Below are 18,718 nucleotides of genomic sequence, written 5' to 3' on the forward strand. Positions count from 1 at the left end.
GCACAAATGTATGAGATCCAGGCTCTCCTCCAAGGTTGAAAGACAAAAATAAAAAGGACGGCACAGCTGTATAGATCCAAGCTGCCGTCCAAGGTTGAAAGATAAAAAGAAACAATGGCACAACTGTATGAGATCCAGGCTCTCCTCCAAGGTTGAAAGACAAAAATAAAAAGGACGGCACAGCTGTATAGATCCAAGCTGCCGTCCAAGGTTGAAAGATAAAAAGAAACAATGGCACAAATGTATGAGATCCAGGCTCTCCTCCAAGGTTGAAAGACAAAAATAAAAAGGACGGCACAGCTGTATAGATCCAAGCTGCCGTCCAAGGTTGAAAGATAAAAAGAAACAATGGCACAAATGTATGAGATCCAGGCTCTCCTCCAAGGTTGAAAGACAAAAATAAAAAGGACGGCACAGCTGTATAGATCCAAGCTGCCGTCCAAGGTTGAAAGATAAAAAGAAACAATGGCACAAATGTATGAGATCCAGGCTCTCCTCCAAGGTTGAAAGACAAAAATAAAAAGGACGGCACAGCTGTATAGATCCAAGCTGCCGTCCAAGGTTGAAAGATAAAAAGAAACAATGGCACAACTGTATGAGATCCAGGCTCTCCTCCAAGGTTGAAAGACAAAAATAAAAAGGACGGCACAGCTGTATAGATCCAAGCTGCCGTCCAAGGTTGAAAGATAAAAAGAAACAATGGCACAAATGTATGAGATCCAGGCTCTCCTCCAAGGTTGAAAGACAAAAATAAAAAGGACGGCACAGCTGTATAGATCCAAGCTGAAGTCCAAGGTTGAAAGGTAAAAAGAAACAATGGCACAAATGTATGAGATCCAGGCTCTCCTCCAAGGTTGAAAGACAAAAATAAAAAGGACGGCACAGCTGTATAGATCCAAGCTGCCGTCCAAGGTTGAAAGATAAAAAGAAACAATGGCACAAATGTATGAGATCCAGGCTCTCCTCCAAGGTTGAAAGACAAAAATAAAAAGGACGGCACAGCTGTATAGATCCAAGCTGCCGTCCAAGGTTGAAAGATAAAAAGAAACAATGGCACAACTGTATGAGATCCAGGCTCTCCTCCAAGGTTGAAAGACAAAAATAAAAAGGACGGCACAGCTGTATAGATCCAAGCTGCCGTCCAAGGTTGAAAGATAAAAAGAAACAATGGCACAAATGTATGAGATCCAGGCTCTCCTCCAAGGTTGAAAGACAAAAATAAAAAGGACGGCACAGCTGTATAGATCCAAGCTGCCGTCCAAGGTTGAAAGATAAAAAGAAACAATGGCACAAATGTATGAGATCCAGGCTCTCCTCCAAGGTTGAAAGACAAAAATAAAAAGGACGGCACAGCTGTATAGATCCAAGCTGCCGTCCAAGGTTGAAAGATAAAAAGAAACAATGGCACAAATGTATGAGATCCAGGCTCTCCTCCAAGGTTGAAAGACAAAAATAAAAAGGACGGCACAGCTGTATAGATCCAAGCTGCCGTCCAAGGTTGAAAGATAAAAAGAAACAATGGCACAAATGTATGAGATCCAGGCTCTCCTCCAAGGTTGAAAGACAAAAATAAAAAGGACGGCACAGCTGTATAGATCCAAGCTGCCGTCCAAGGTTGAAAGATAAAAAGAAACAATGGCACAAATGTATGAGATCCAGGCTCTCCTCCAAGGTTGAAAGACAAAAATAAAAAGGACGGCACAGCTGTATAGATCCAAGCTGCCGTCCAATGTTGAAAGATAAAAAGAAACAATGGCACAAATGTATGAGATCCAGGCTCTCCTCCAAGGTTGAAAGATAAAAATAAAAAGGACGGCACAGCTGTATAGATCCAAGCTGCCGTCCAAGGTTGAAAGATAAAAAGAAACAATGGCACAACTGTATGAGATCCAGGCTCTCCTCCAACGTTGAAAGATGAAAAGAAAAAGGATGGTACAGCTGTATAAAGATCCAAGCTGTCGTCCAAGGTTGAAATAAAGAAAGAGAAAAAATGTACAGCTGTGTAACATTCGGGCTCTCCTTCAAGGTTGAAAGTTAGAAAAAGAAAAATGATGTCACAACTGTATAAGATCCAAGCTCTTGTTCAAGGTTGAAAGGTAGAAATAGAAAAAAGGGACAGCTCTGTAAGCTCTAGGCCTTCCTTCCAGATTGAAAGATAGAAAAAGAAAATGGATGACACAGCTGCATACGATCCAGGTTTTCCTCGAAAGTTGAAAGATAGGAAAAGGATGGCACAGTTGTATAAAAATCCAAGCTCTCCTCCAAGGTTGAAAGATAAAAAAAGGATCGCACAGCTGTATAAGATACAGGCTTTTCTCCAAAATTGAAAGATAAAAAAGAATGAGACAGCTGCATATGATCCAGGTTTTTCTCCAAGGTTGAAAGATAAAAAAAGAAAAAGGATGGCACAGCTGTATAAAGATCCAAACTCTCGTCCAAGATTGAAACGTAGAAAGAGAAAGAGAATGGCACAGCTATATAAGATTCAGGGTTTCCTCCCAGGTTGAAAAATAGGAAATAGAAAAGGGATGGCACATCTCTATAAGGTCCAGGCTCTCTTCCAAAATTGAAAGATAGAAAACGTAGGTACAGCTGTATAAGTTACAGGCTCTCCTCCAAAATTGACATTTTGCACATCAAAGCTGTCATTCGCAATCAGTAATCAAAATCGTATTTTGTGATAGATTTCAAATTTTGTATAAGTAATTTATGTACAGCAATCTATCAATCTGATATTTCTGAAAATTACTCTAAAATGTTTAGAGTAGCTTATGATTAACTTTCCGTTCATTTGGAAATGATCCTTAAAACATCATCTCCAATGTCATTGAGAAATTTGTAAACAATTCTAGCCTAAATTATAAGAGATTCTTTTCGCTGCTCAAAATGTAATTTAAAGCTATTTGATTATATATAACCTCTGTTCGGAAAATAATGTCATACATTTTATTGTGAAGAGACTGTACGTTGCATCTATCACCATGATTGATAGTGGTGTAAGTAAAGTGCCAAGCAAGTACTTACTTAGTTGTCTCTGAGCTTTTGCAGGTGAAAGGCTGGCGTTTTCGTAAGCCTGTTTCGTCTCTTGTACAAAGTACTTACTTCGTTGTCTCTGAGCTTTCGCACGTGAAAGGCTGGCGATTTCGTAAGCCTGTTTCGTCTCTTGTACAAGTCGCGATACAGCACTCACTGAAACAAGATACGCGATCACGTTTCGGGTGAAATTGGGCAAGTATGCAGCAGAAACTTTTTCAATGATTTACCAGACCTTCGGGGGAGGAGTGTTTATCACAAAGGCAAGTCTACAGATGGCACAATTTGATTTTGGAAGGCCATGATGAGATCAACGACGAAGAACGTGGTGGACACCCGACAATATCCTCAAACGACGAAAATCTGGCGTGTGAAAAAACTTTTACAAGAAGACGTCGAATCAGTGTTCGTTTAATGGATGACATATTAAATATTCGAAAAAGATTGTACATGAGACTGTGACCAAAGATTTGCACATGAGAAAAGTGTGCGCAAAGCTTGTCCCAACGACGACCGACGAACAAAAATCTCGCCGACTGGAAATTTGCCAAAACGTTTCGGAAATGGGTGAAAACTATACTCGCTTTTTTGGATAATGTTATCAAGGGTGATGAAACGTGGATATTTCAGTACGACTCAGAAACGAAGAGGCAAAGTTACGAGCGTGCCCCAGAAAGAACAATCTACAATGTGAAAGCACCTTGTGAAAGGCTTTAAACACACTTCCTGAACAGATCTTCCAGGATGCCTTCGAAGTTGAAAATCCCGCTGTCAAAGATGTATCGAATCAGAAGGACAGTATGTTAAAGAATTTTAAGGTACAAGTGTTATTATTCTTATCATTATGTAAATAAATGCTTTTTTTGTACTTTTAGACATGACGTAACTAGTTTCCAAACAGTCCTTTATATATGTATACATTGTGTCCCACATAAAACTATTGCGACTATACCAAACAACACACACATTTAAAGAGTATATAGAAAGAACCTCCCATGCCATAAACGTCGCCAACACCTAGTGGTCCACTTGCCTGTAAATGTCGATCGTCGATATAGCGACGCGTCGAAGGATTGTCGCCAGTTGTCGAAACAGATATCTAGAGTTGGGGTGTTGAAGTTACCATTGCGTGGCAGCGAGAACTTTATTTTGGTCCGCGCTCCTTCGATTCGTCGCAGAGAATCGCGAACTGCCATGAACTATCGCCAGTTATGTGCATGTAGTTATTATTACATATTATGTTTTTCTGGCGAATTGTTCCCGAAGTGAGCTCACGGCGTCAAGAATAACCCATGCCTCTACATCATGAAAGGAAAAATCTTGAGGTGAGTGTGTATAATTGTATGTATTTAGATGGCAACTGTCGCCGAGCATTAGAAAGTAAATATGGGAGAACTATTAAATAAAGAATATAAACCTGCGTCATTTTGTTATAAAATTACACAGTGAACGCATTTTACCTATCCCAAACAGTTATCGTCGAACATACATGGTTAAAGGAGCACCCTTATTAGCCAAATTAAAAAGATATCAATGATTTATCCCTCTACAAGCCAGGTTTTCTGCATTGCCTCGGTGTCGAAGTCGGAAGAACACGTGCCTAGTAATTATAAGGTTGGTGGATCGCGCCCGCCCCGGAGTACTTTCTTTGTTTGTAGTGTTTTTTAGACTCACCTTTAATGTAAACAAAGTACATATATAGGCGATTTAACATATTTTGGGGGAACAATTTTGTGGTTGATTGGCGTTTCGTTGCGTCTCTGCCACTGGTAGTATAATTCTCAAAGCCGAAGTGGAGCCACCGAGGATTGTCGGTGCGGAGCCACCAATTTTTAGCGAGATGTCGCTAGTTGCCCACCGTTGATCCACCGACGCTTACGGCATGAGGACGTTAGCTACCCTAATGAAACCTACTAACTTATAACTGTTAGTTATAGTAAGCACTGGAAGAACCCTCCATCGATACTGCCAAATCCATGTGATACTATTTTCAGGATGTTAGTGCAAATTCTGCCGATTACCTCCAGAATTATTATTTTGGAAACTTTCTTTTACATTCAAGACAGGTCCTGTTATCCTGCATTTCCCAAAACCGCATTTTACAGGAGTATGTGCCTCAGCAGTAGAGCGCTCAACTGTTTGGTTCGAAGGGTTCCTGGTTAGATAAAACGTCACGAAAGTCCGTAATGGACAACAGCATTCTGCTAGTCGTACGTAAAACAAGAAAAAATTTTAAAAGAACATTTGACAACATTGATTTGTGCTCTCTCGAAACTAACACGTTGCTGATCGTAAAATACATTAGTGTATTATTTGTAATACTGAGATTCTGAATACATAATCATTTTTTGTAATACGATATATTCAATAATTGTGTACAATTTCCAACCATATTGTATTTCTTATATAATATATCAATAACTTTACGTTTACTTTTCCTATACATTTAGATATCACTCTTATTCATAAGATGTTATTTATCACATTTTAATCTCATATACAGGGTGCTTCGTAGTAATTGCACGAGCCATATTAAGTTAAAATTTGTAATAAATTTAGAAATCGAATCTTGTATTTCTTTAAGATTCATTTTAAGGAATTAGAAAAACAGACAAATTTTGTATATAGAAAATAACAAGTAATTTTGGATAAAGCTGAACACTTAAGTAGTTTTTGATATCTTGTTGCTTTTGTTTCTCCTTGAAACGTTAACAGAAATTAAAAATAGAATAAGAAAGTGTACAAAATACTTTGTCAGAATCATAAATACTTTTTTAGGGTCACTTACTGAATAAAAGACTATGAAAATTGATCAATGTTTTGTGCTGCTCAGAAACGTGAGACATTAGGAACGAGCAGAATATTGTACTTACTGTACGGCATAAAAACGTGAGACATTAGGAAACATCAGAACAGTGTATTTACTGTGCGGCATAGAAAAGTGAGACAATTGGATACAGCAGAAACATTGTATTCACTGTGCGGCATAAAAACGTGAGACAATAGGAAAAGGCAGAACATTGCACTCACTGTGCGGTATGAAAAGTAAGACATTAGGAAAGAGCAGAATATTGTATTTACTGTGTGACATAAAAGCGTTTAACATTAGGAAAGAGCAGAATAGTGTACTTACTGTACGGCATAAAAACGTGAGATATATGGAAAGAGCAGAATAGTGTACTATACAGCACAGAAACGTGAGACATTATGAAAGGGCAGAGCATTTTACTGTACAGCACACAAACGTGATACATTAGAAAATAGCACAATATTGTACTGTATGGCAAAAAAATGTGAGCGATTAGAAAAGAGTAGAATATTGTACTGCACAGTACAAAACCATGGGATATAAGGAAAGTTCAGAACATTGTACTGTACAGTACAGAAATGAGACATTAGGAATGAATGGAGCATCATACTGTACGCCACAGAAACATGGTTCATTAGGAAAGACGAAATCATTGTACTGTACATCACAGAAATGTGGGACATTAGGAAAGAGAGAGGCATTCTACTGTATAGCACACAAACGTAGAACATTAGGATAGAGCAGAACATTGCGTTATACAGCACAGAAACGTGAGACATGAGGAAAGAAGAGAACAGTGTACTATCGGCACAGAAACGTGGGATATTACAAAAGAGCAGAACATTGTACTGTATGATACTAAAACATGAAACATTTAGGAAAAGGGAAACATTCTATTATGTAACACAAAAACATGAGATCTTAATAAAGAGCAGAACATTGCACTATAAAACACAGAAATGTGGAATATTAGGAAAGGTGTTCAACTGTACAGCACACAAACGTGGGACATTAGAAAATAGCACAATGTTGCACTGTATGGTACAAAAATGTGAGATGTTAGAAGACTACAAAATATTGTACTGCACAGTACGAAAACGTGGAACACTAGGAAAGTTCAGAACTTTGTATTCTGCAGTACAGAAATGAGACATTAGGAATTAGTGGAGCATTATACTCTTCGACACATAAACATGGGTCATTAGGGAAGAGCAAATCATTGTACTGTACGACACAGGAACAAGAGACATTAGGAAAAAGGGAAGTAGTCTATTGCATAACACAGAAGCATGAGAACTTCGGAAAAATTAGAACATTGTACTGCATGACATAGGAACAAGAGACATTAGGAAAAAGGAAAGTAGTCTATTGTATAACACAGAAGCATGAGAACTTAGGAAAAATCAGAACATTGTACTGCATGACACAGAAATGTGGGTCATAATGAAAAAGAGGAGCATTCTATTGTATAACACAGAACATCGTACTATACAACACTGGAACGTTGGGCAATAGGAAAGAGCAGAACAACACACTGTACAACACAGAAACGCAGGACATTATAAACAATAGAACATTATACTTTACGGCACAGAAATATGAGGCATACTGAAACAGTGATAGAACCACGATGGTGGCTTTTCAAAATGTCAAGTATATGAGAATCGGTAGTTACTAATGCGAGCTAGAGAACAGAATACTTACCCTTTGTGTAAACAAGTACTTATTCAACCACTCAGAGGTTGTAGTAATTAGAAGGGCATGATTTTTAAAAAATCACATGTAGAGCTAATGCAATTACTAGAAAGCACAATTCCATATTAACAAGAGGTGTGGAAAAATGTTCCCATGCGTTTGAATTATGCTTTCCTTAATTAACGGTGCAAATACAATTGTGAGGATGGAAATTAGTTTGAATTTATCTATAAGTATTCACACAATTTATCCATAGGCTATTCGTGAACAAATTAAAGAAGATAAAGAATTTCGAAAGTTTAGGGGCAAAATGCTATTGAATAAACTATTTCGTATAGTGCAGAAACTTGATAACTGGAACTTCGATAACTCAAATTCCTTAATAATTCGATTTTTCACATTCCCTTGAATTGTCGACAACACTCAATGTTAAAATAATCTCTATGATTCGAAAGCTTAAAAGTCACAACCTCGATAAGTCGAATTTTAAAGGTTTCGTAATCGTATTTAAAAATTTCGATAACTCGAACTTTCGTATCTATACAAGTCGAATTTCTCTAGATGTGACCTCGATAACTCGAAGCAACAGCTCTATCATATCCTCATCATAGGTATTGTGCCATTATTAGCAGATCACTTACTGCAACTGAGAAGTTCCCATGATCCACGGTCTTCCGTTAACCTATTCGTCTTCATGTACGATTTCTCTGTTTTGATATTAATTTTACTCTCCTTCGTCCTCTCCATCTCTTTCCTGTCACTATACCCTCTGGCACCTCCCTCATGATAATGTCAATAGCTCTATGCTTTTCCGTAATTGTCATTGTTGCTAATGTGTACTGTAATTATATTTTACTTATGTCTAGACATGAAAGCCCCTCCTCTAAAACAATACGCTATTTTTCCTAACCATCTTATTTAATTTAAGAAACTTTCAAAACTTCGAATTCTAGAGGTTAAACGAACAAAAAAATTCGAGTTATAGAGGTTGAGTGAATAAAACTTCGAGTTATAGAGGTTGAATGAATAAGACTTTGAGTTATAGAGGTTGAATGAATAAAAATTCGAGTTATAGAGGTCGAACGAATAACAGTTCGAGTTATAGAGGTTATATAGTTACTTTTAACTAGGAACACAGAACCTCGATATTTCGAATTTTTGTTATGGCCACCTCGATAGCTCGAACCTTCGTTACTCGAAAATCTTGACAACTCGAATTTCTCTCTATTCCCTTTAGCTTCGAGTTATCGATTTCTAATTGTATGTATCACATCATTACACCAAGCACCTATGCTTCTGGTTTGTAACTAAAGCCCTTGAGACAGTTATTAGCTTAATTAACTTTTTTTTGAAGTGTTATTTTGTTCCTTTCTGTTATCGTTCGTAATTTTTCTTTAAGTCATTACCAAAAACTGAGGGATGACGTAGTGAATACTTAACAGAGAGCAGGAATAGATATAACTAGGTGTCCACTTTTTAAAAACAAGACTGTACATTTCTGAAATAGAAATCTTAATCTACTCTTTGAGCTGGAAAAGTACCTCATAAACATAAACTAGATATCCCCATGCCATGCCGAGCCTACATACGTAAGTGACAAACAGATTTATGTATATGAAGATGACAATTATATTCACAAGTAATCAATAGCAATTTATAAAGTTAAATCTCGCGTAATGTCCGTGTCCATGACATTTTCCTGCCATAACAATTCATAAGGTTAATTTACACGTAATGTCCATGTCCATGACATTTTCCTGCCATTGTCCGTCTGTGCCACTACCGTGACCATTCACACATATCATGCTGTGTTGCTACACCATTTCTTTTGGTTCTGGTCAACTTCGTGTCGCTTCGTGTGCTCCGAAGAAAGCCGAAGGATCAAAGTCGAGAGCCACGACCGCGCTGCTTTCTCTTCAAGGTAGCCTGTCAGGCATGGCATGGGAATGGTGCAGACACGGCACTTCATGTGTGAATTAAAAAATACAACCCAACGAATTTTCAATGTCAAAGTCTGAAAAGAACATTTGTGGACCACGTATTGGAAAGGCACACTATGTGTTAATTAACCAATATTAATCTATTAACCTTTTCTCGTTTCAAAGTAAAGGAAACAATACTTACATAAGAATTAGTGCATTATTTAAGTTTCCTTCCCTTCCTTTCAAGCGAAAAACTTCCATTTTTTTTACTGGTTTGATTCCTCTTAAGATGTACTACTTGTGCCAATTAGGGTACTTTTGATAGTGGGCCAAAGAATAATTAAGAATACAAACTGAAAGAGACAGTAGTGAAGTAGATACAGACTTTAATAAAACGTAGGAGAACATTTCCATGCCTCACGTATGCACTGTATAACACGCCTTATCTTCATAATTTCCTGATTGCAACTTTGAAATTTGAAAAACTGAGTCTGGGAGATATATACATTAAAGCACATACAAGATAGGAGTGTTAAGAATCATTGTATAATATTGCTTAATACAATCACTCATAATAAGCCCTCCAATCAACTCTTAAATACATACACACACATGCATACACACACGAAACGACGCATCTCAACTGAGTCCTTCACATGAACAAAATTTAATGAAACTTTACATCTGGTTAGTGCATCATTTGTGCACATTAGTGGTCTAACACTAACGTTAGTGTATCCATAGTGTAAGAGTTTTTAGCGATTATATGTAGGGAGACAATTTGAGATTTAGCCACTTTTACACTAATTGTCCCACAAACATGGCACAATTACTATTCGTTAGTGCATCGTTTGTGCACATTATTGCTCAAACACTAACGTGTTCCTTCATAGTGTAAGAGTTATTAATGGTTATAGTTGGGAGCCAATTTGGGATTTATTTATTTTTAAAGTAATTGTCCAACAAATATGAACAAGTTCAACTCGTTAGTGCACCTTTGTGTTCTAACACTAACGTTAGCACCTTCATAGTGTATCAATTATTAGTGATTATCCGCATTCATAAGACAGCCACACACACACAAAAGATAAAAGTTCTGTACAACGGACCCCACAATATTTTGTATATTTTTTGTTACACAGAATACAAAATTTGAAATCCCAGGACAAGCGACTGTCTCAATTGTTTTGTTATGGGCGAAAAACTTCAACGATTTTATATAACTGTGTACACGCAACACAGTTATACAAAAAAAAATATGTACAGTGGACCCAAGATATGAATTCGATGTATTTTGTTACACAAAATCCAAATTTCAAAACCCTATGACGATTGATCGTGTGAATTCCTTTTTTATGGGTGAAAAACTTGAGTAATTTTGGATAGGGAGCATACATGTAACAAATCCATACAAAAAAGTATGTGGAGTGGACCCCAGGATATCGATTCAGTGTATTTTGTTACACAGAATTCAAATCTCGATACCTCAGGACTATTGACTATGTCAATTTTGTTCTATGGGTGAAAAACGTGCGTCCTCCCTATCGAAAATCGCTCAAAATTTTTGCACAGGAAAAACTTTATACGGCCAATCATCCTGGGGGTTCGAAATTTGGATTCTGTGTAACAAAATACACTGAATCGATACCCTGGGGTCCACTCCACATACTTTTTTTTGTATGGCTGTGTTACATGTATGCTCCCTATCCAAAATTGCTCGTTTTTTGCCCATAAAAAAGGAATTCACACGGTCGATCGTCCTGGGATTTCGTAATTTGGATTCTGTGTAACAAAATAAAATGAATCCATACCCTGGGGTCCACTCCACATACTTTCTTTTTTGTATGGCTGTGTTACATGTATGCTCCCTATCCAAAATTGCTCGTTTTTTACACATAAAAAGAAATTCACACGGTCGAATGTCCTGGGGTTTCGTAATTTGGATTCTGTGTAACAAAATACACTGAATCCATACTCTGGGGTCCACTCCACATACTTTTCTTTTTGTATGGCTGTGTTACATGTATGCTCCCTATCCAAAATTGCTCGTTTTTTACACATAAAAAGAAATTCACACGGTCGAATGTCCTGGGGTTTCGTAATTTGGATTCTGTGTAACAAAATACACTGAATCGATACCCTGGGGTCCACTCCACGTACTTTTTTTTGTATTGTTGTGTTACATGTATGCTCCCTATCCACAATTGCTCGTTTTTCACCCATAAAAAGGAATTTACACGATCGATCGTCCTGGGGTTTCGTAATTTGGATTCTGTGTAACAAAATACACTGAATCCATACTCTGGGGTCCACTCCACATGCTTTTCTTTTTGTATGGCTGTGTTACATGTATGCTCCCTATCCAAAATCGCTCGTTTTTCGCCCATAAAAAGGAATTCACACGGTCGATCGTCCTGGGGTTTCGAAATTTGGATTCTGTGTAACAAAACACATTGAATCCAAACCCTGGGATAAGGTGCATGGAACTTCTATTTTTTTTGTGTGTGTGATTGTGTAATCGCTAAAAACTCTTGAACTACGTAAACATTAACATCAGTGTTAGAGTACTAATTTGCACTAAAGATGCGTTAACATTGTGTCAATGTGAACGGGGTTGAGGGGTAATTTGAGATACGTCGTGGATACTCATACATAGATAGAAACATTTTTTTAAAATTCTTTTGTATAGCTGCATACAATTATTGTGGGTCAGTCTTCACAGATAAAGCAAATATGTACTTATTTATATTTATTCGTCTTGTAAAAATTGACCAAAAAATCGAGTTAATGGCTCACATCACTTTTTTTTTTATCAACTAAATTTCTTCTTAATTACGTACACGAGTACAACAAGATTTATGTTACCGTGTTTGTGTTCTTTTTCAGAGGCAGTGATAGTATTTTTTTTTAGCAGGTCCATTAATAAAATTGGAAATTCGTTTATTTGTTGTTGTGATCTCACTAACAATAATTAATTAACACTAACAAAACTAAGTTTTCACTTCTCATAACAAAACACTTTTTTTTCTTTGTTTATAAGTTATACATTTTCTCGAATCTTTTATTCGTCCTCAGATAACAAAATAAAAAGATAAATAAACTTGTAGGATACTTCACACGTTACCAGCAGTGGCGGGTCTTTAGGGAAGTCACATCAGTAAAAAAATATATCACTCTAAGCCAGCTATGTGCAACACCTGTCCCGCCTGATCCGGTATTTGAAAGTATTTCTTACGTAATCTCTTAAACGAAATTCATTTTTTTTTCCAATCCTGGACCACATAGTATGAGACTTATCTCAAGCGATCTGACAACGATGAGAAAACAACACAGAAATCAGCGTTTCTCTACATCCCCGCCTTTCCTCCTGATCTTTGTGCTTCGAACCTCGTCAAATGAACGAAAGTAAGTACTACGAGGCGCGTTCGGAAAATAACTTCCGGTTGATAACTGTGTGTGAAGTAGTGAGGCCAGCACTACCACTTTGCACAGACGTGCGCGGTAGATTAGTCTGCATGCAGCCATGGTAGATTGATGGTTGTCTGATCACTAGTTCCAGTTTTGTAGCGTCTCAAAATGTGTGCTGCAATAGAAAGTGCGAAGTGCGGACTGTTATACGTTTTCTTACGGCAAAACAACATTCGGCAGCAGATATTCATCGGAAACTTTGTGCAGTGTATGAATCAAGTGGGATGAGTGAAGGAGTTGTTCGTGAATGGGTTCGTTCATTTAAAAGTGGATGAACAAACATTCATGACCAACAAAGGATTGGCAGGCCATCAGTTGTCACTGATGAACTTGGTCAGAAAGTTGATAGATAGGTTCGTGAAAATCAACGTTTCACAATCTCTCCATGCATATGAAGACGTGGTTTGGATCTCAGCGCTTTAATGATGATAAGGAGGTGAAAGATGCGGTCACAGTCCGGCTCAAGGCACAGGCGGGAGATTTTTATGCTGATGGAATTTCTAAGCTAGTGTAGAGATACGATAAGTACTTGAATGCTTATGGAAACCATGTTGAAAATACAGCAAAGTAGTTTTCAGATGCATATAATAAAATCGTCTTATTTACTTTAGTATTTCTTTTTTTTTAACCAATCAGAGATTACTTTCCGAACGGCTCTCGTAGATTTTTCTTTTTTACTCTGGTAAATATTTTGGTTACTGTTTTTGTGTTTCTGTGATGTTAGTGTACGATTAATGAGTTTTTTCATTCAATATGTCTATTCAGTTCTTTGTGAAAATGTTATACATCGTCTCGTAGGGTTCTTTGTGAAAATGTTATACATCGTCTCGTAGGTTTCTCTGTCAAAATGTTATACATCGTATTGTATGGTTCTTTGTGAAAATGTTATACATCGTCTCGTAGGGTTCTTTGTGAAAATGTTATACATCAACTCGTATGGTTCTTTGTGAAAATGTTATACATCGTCTCGTATGGTTCTTTGTGAAAATGTTATACATCGTCTCGTATAGTTTTTTGTGAAAATGTTGTACATCGTCACGTATGGTTCTTTGTGAAAATGTTGTACATCGTCTCGTATGGTTCTTTGTGAAAATGTTATACATCGTGTCGTATGTTTTTTTGTGAAAATGTTATACATCGTCTAGTATGGTTCTTTGTGAAAATGTTATACATCGTCTCGTATGGTCCTTTGTGAAAATGTTATACATCGTCTTGTATGGTTCTTTGTGAAAATGTTATACATCGTCTCGTATGGTTCTTTGTGAAAATGTTATACATCGTCTCGTATGGTCCTTTGTGAAAATGTTATACATCGTCTTGTATGGTTCTTTGTGAAAATGTTATACATCGTCTTGTATGGTTCTTTGTGAAAATGTTATACGTCGCCTCGTATGGTTCTTTGTGAAAATGTAATACATCGTCTCGTATGGTCCTTTGTGAAAATGTTGTACATCGTCTTGTATGGTTCTTTGTGAAAATGTTATACATCGTCTCGTATGGCTCTTTGTGAAAATGTTATACATCGTGTCGTATGATCCTTTGTGAAAATGTTATACATCGTCTCGTATGGTCCTTTGTGATTAGCCCACAACCTGTTCCAACTTGCACATGTCTGCTCTAAGCAAAGGGAAGAACGCTGCACACGATAAGTAGTGCATTAGATAAGCTTTCTCCCTTCAACCTGAAGAGAAAAAAAGTGTTTTTTTTTTACCGGTGTGACTTTCCACGAGGGCCAACGCTAGTTATCAATATATTTGTTTCGTTATTGTCCAGTCACATAACGTTTCACAGTTAGTACCATATGTGGAAAACATTATTATTTATATATATACTTCACTTCGAACTAGTATATCTCTCTTTTAAATCGGATAAAGGCATCTGCAAAATGTCTGAGGAAGACATATTGTTATCTTACCACAGACGTATCGTTATCTGAGATAATTATTATTATTTGGTCCTTGATTTGTGGTCCTAAATGAATAGGAGCAGTTCTACTCACCTGGACATTAGGACACAGAATAACCATATTAATAACGTTATTGTATCCATGGTATTTCTATAGCACTTGTTGTTGTTGGAAGGAACATTCGATGCTTCCAAATTCTCTTTCGTAACCTGTTCCTGGCATCTACCGATAGAATCCAGATCTAAGGACGCAATTGGCTTACCGTTAAACTCTAGCGGAGATATACAGAAGTTTTTGGAAGCAAAATTTGAAGTATTTGCCAACGGACTTTGTAACAACGTATGGAGATGACAATCGCAAGGGAAGTGGTTGTATTGTATACTTAGATGAAGCACACCTCTTATAACTACAGTTCCAGGCGCTGGAGATTCCAACAGATGATTTCCATGGATACGAAGGGTCCGTATTTGATTCCCAGGTTTCACAATAAATTCTTCAATGGCGTCAATTTTGTTGTTTAAAATGTTGAGATAAATCACTTGTGACAGCCCTGAAAATGCACCTTCCCGAATTACACCAAGATCCGAGTCTTGTATTGATAAATCGTGAACTTTACTTAAACCCCTGAAGGTGTTTGTGCTAAGCTCATCAAGGTCCATGTAGCCAAGTTTTATAAGACCCACTGTGTCCATGCCCTTAAAGGCATCGGGTTCGATAACGTTTATCCCAGAAGGAAGATTTAGAAATTCAACGTTTGTCAGTCCCGAAAAGGCCGAAGTTTCCAGACGGTCCATGGGATTATTGACAAGTGACAACAATTGGATATTAGAGGTCCCCGCGAAAGCGTAACCTTCGACTTTTGTTATTTTATTATGTGTAAGCTCAATTTTTGTCACATTTTGTAGGCCAGCAAATGAGAACTCAGATATTTTATCCAGTGGTGTGTTGTGTATTTTCAGTTCTCGTAGGCGAGTTAGGCCTCGGAAGGCAAAAGGCTTGATAACAGATATGTTGTTGCCATCTAGCGTCAGCTTCCTCAACGACTTGAGACCTTGGAAAGCGTCTGTCTTGATGATCTGAAAGTCATGTTTCTTCAGCGATAAGCTCTCCACTGTTGGCGGAAGAAAACGAGGAATTTCAGTCAAGCCTCCATTGTTGCACATTATCTGAAAAATACCAAAGAGAAAACAAAGATATAAGCTTTAAAAATAATATTAACCTACAACAAATACGTACAACAAGGGGAACATAAATAAGAAGATATTTAAAATTAAACTTTAACAGTTAATTTTTAGTTATTCTCATTAACCATAATACGTACTTTCCTTTTAGTAGTACCATGATAAATAACTTGATGCTTGATAAGGTATGTTTTTATATAAATAACTTTAATATATAACTTGATGCAAGATAAGATATGTTTCCATATAAGTAATTTTAATATATAACTTGATGCGTGATAAGGTTTTCATAAAAGTCACTTTAGTATATAACTTGATGTGTTATGAGATATGTTTCCATATAGGTAACTTTAATAAATAACTTGATGCTTGATAAGGTATGTTTCAATATGCTTGATAAGATATGATTTCATATAAGTAACTTTAATATATAACTTGATGCTTGATAAGGTATGCTTTCATATAAGTAACTTTAATATATAACTTGATGAATGATAAGATGCATTTCCATATAAGTAACTTTAATACATTCTTAATGCTTGATAAGGTATGTTTTATATAAGTAACTTTAATATATAACTTGATGCGTGATAAGGTGTTCATAAAAGTCACTTTAATATATAACTTGATGTGTGATAAGGTATATTTTGATATAAGTAACAATAATATATAACTTGATGCTTGATAAGGTGTGTTTTTATGTAAGTAACTCTAATATATAACTTGATGCTTGATAAGGTATGTTTTCATATAAGTAACTCTAATATATAACTTGATGTTTGATAAAGTATGTTTTCATATAAGTAACTCTAATATATAACTTGATGCTTGATAAGGTGTGTTTTCATACAAATAACTTGCATATATGGCGTGTTGTTCCTGTGAGAAATTTGACGTCCGAAAAATGAGAAGCACCTGAATTCTGAAGAATGAGAAGCAAATGAGTTAGGCTACGGCCTAACGACGATACGTTTCCGATGTGTTACTCCCTGCAGCAAACGCGACCTAGGTGGCTACACGGTAATTTTACTTTCATCAGAGTTATGAATCATACTGTGAGTCAATCAGGGTGTCCAGGTCTTTTATTTTTATTTCCCGCGCTGGAAGGTAGAATCAGAATGACTTGCTTCAGTTGGTTTCTTGTGAGAAGACATGAAGGTCTTGCTAAAAAATCCCCTTGCTTGGGAACACGTCCTTCCTTTTTTTCGTTCTTTTAGACATCTTATATTTATTCCGAAACATCATTCGGTCTATTGTTTCGAAAAGTACCAAATACGCTGGAGACGACGTATTCTGTGCGTTTTTATTGCTTTTGCGTTTGCAGTGCGTTGTGATTAGCCACCCACATTTAAATGCATGTTTAGCGTATTCCAAGTTCATGCATGAGCCACAAATAGACGTTGCGAACGCATCGAATAGCCATACACTTACTGTTGCTAATTTCGTTCTTACTTGTTTAAAAAAAAAAAAAAAAAAAGTACCATTTGATACAACTGTAAAATTTAATTCAACTTTGTTGTTGCAAACCGCATTCCTGTATCACGACTTTGTAAGTTGTCAGTTTTGACACGATTGTTCTTGTGAGTTCATTCGACCACGTTCTAACAACTGAAGATATTTTTCTTGGTTTTTTGTCTTATCTTGTCGGAAAGGAAGGACAAAGAAGAAAGAATAACCGCAAGACAAAGATGTAAAGGAAGATGACAAGAAAGTAAAGAGAAAAAAACAAACCTTTTCGTCTAAAGTGGTGGCAAATTTTTTGGTCACCAGAAGTCAAACCCATCACATAAATTTGTCCACTCATGATTCCCCACGGGATTTTCCCCAACTGACTGTCGACACAAAACTATATATGGTAGCAGCCATCATAACCGTCTACTACTCTGTTTCTTTTTTCTTTGGTATTTTTTTCTTTACTTTTCTTGCTCTTTGCTTATGTCTAACCGCTCCCCCAATACCAGAATCGCCAGGATGTCTCTTGTTTCGTCGGAAAACCGTTTGGGTGTGTCCCCGAGGGACGCTTCCTTAAGAGCCCTCCACCGCCATTCTGTTAAGTTCTTGTGTCTTCTGCTATTTGAGTGGCTTACCCCTCGAACACAGGCTTCACTTCTTGTCCGTGTATTTGCCATCAACTCCATACATCCTCTTTTGCACCACAATGTGATTCTCTTTTGTTTTCCATCTTTTTTCTCTTTTCATGTTTTTCGGTGTTGTTTCTCTTCATCGTTAGGTGGCGTTAGTGTCACTGAAAGTGACTTTTCTTCGCAAGATACAAGAAAAAAATAAATATTTTACATCGACTACTGACAGTCTAATCTGTCTTGGTTTTATGAAAACCGAAAAAGAAGTTTTATTTCTTAAAACTTCGTACAAATTAATTCCTATTCTTATTTAACTACTCCTCCATAAGGGCGCCGATTTCTCTGTAATTTATGGAGAGGGAGGCATTCAGATGTGTGTTTAGTTGCAGACAAGGGTCTAAGAGGCATATATAAGGATTTTAAGACAAATTGAATTCAAATTATGTCAAATATTGTGTATTGATAAAAAAATACATGTAACATTATACATATATTCATTATGAAGGCAGGCCGTGCAATTACAAAATTAACTATGTTTGTATAACGTTAAAAACAGTTCACTAAAGAATATTATGTTGTAGTAAGAATAAACTTTCTGCTGTAACTCCAAAGTAAACTTACGG

At 36.8% G+C, this 18,718-nt stretch overlaps 1 protein-coding gene across 1 annotated transcript in view; it reads right to left on the reverse strand.

The window, feature by feature from the left end:
- Window positions 1-1,842: 1,842 nt before the first annotated feature.
- The window catches only part of LOC145669530 (uncharacterized), a 535,876-nt gene continuing 519,000 nt past the window's right edge, over window positions 1,843-18,718 (reverse strand). Inside the window, exon 4 of the mRNA XM_081737711.1 lies at window positions 1,843-15,999. Within this exon, the coding sequence (XP_081593837.1) occupies window positions 14,923-15,999 (1,077 nt within the window). The 3' untranslated portion in view covers window positions 1,843-14,922. The remainder of the gene's footprint in view (window positions 16,000-18,718) is intronic.

This window comes from Thermobia domestica, chromosome 14 (genome assembly GCF_964235325.1).
Source record: "Thermobia domestica chromosome 14, izTheDome1.hap1.1, whole genome shotgun sequence".
Taxonomy (NCBI): Eukaryota; Metazoa; Arthropoda; class Insecta; order Zygentoma; family Lepismatidae; genus Thermobia; species Thermobia domestica.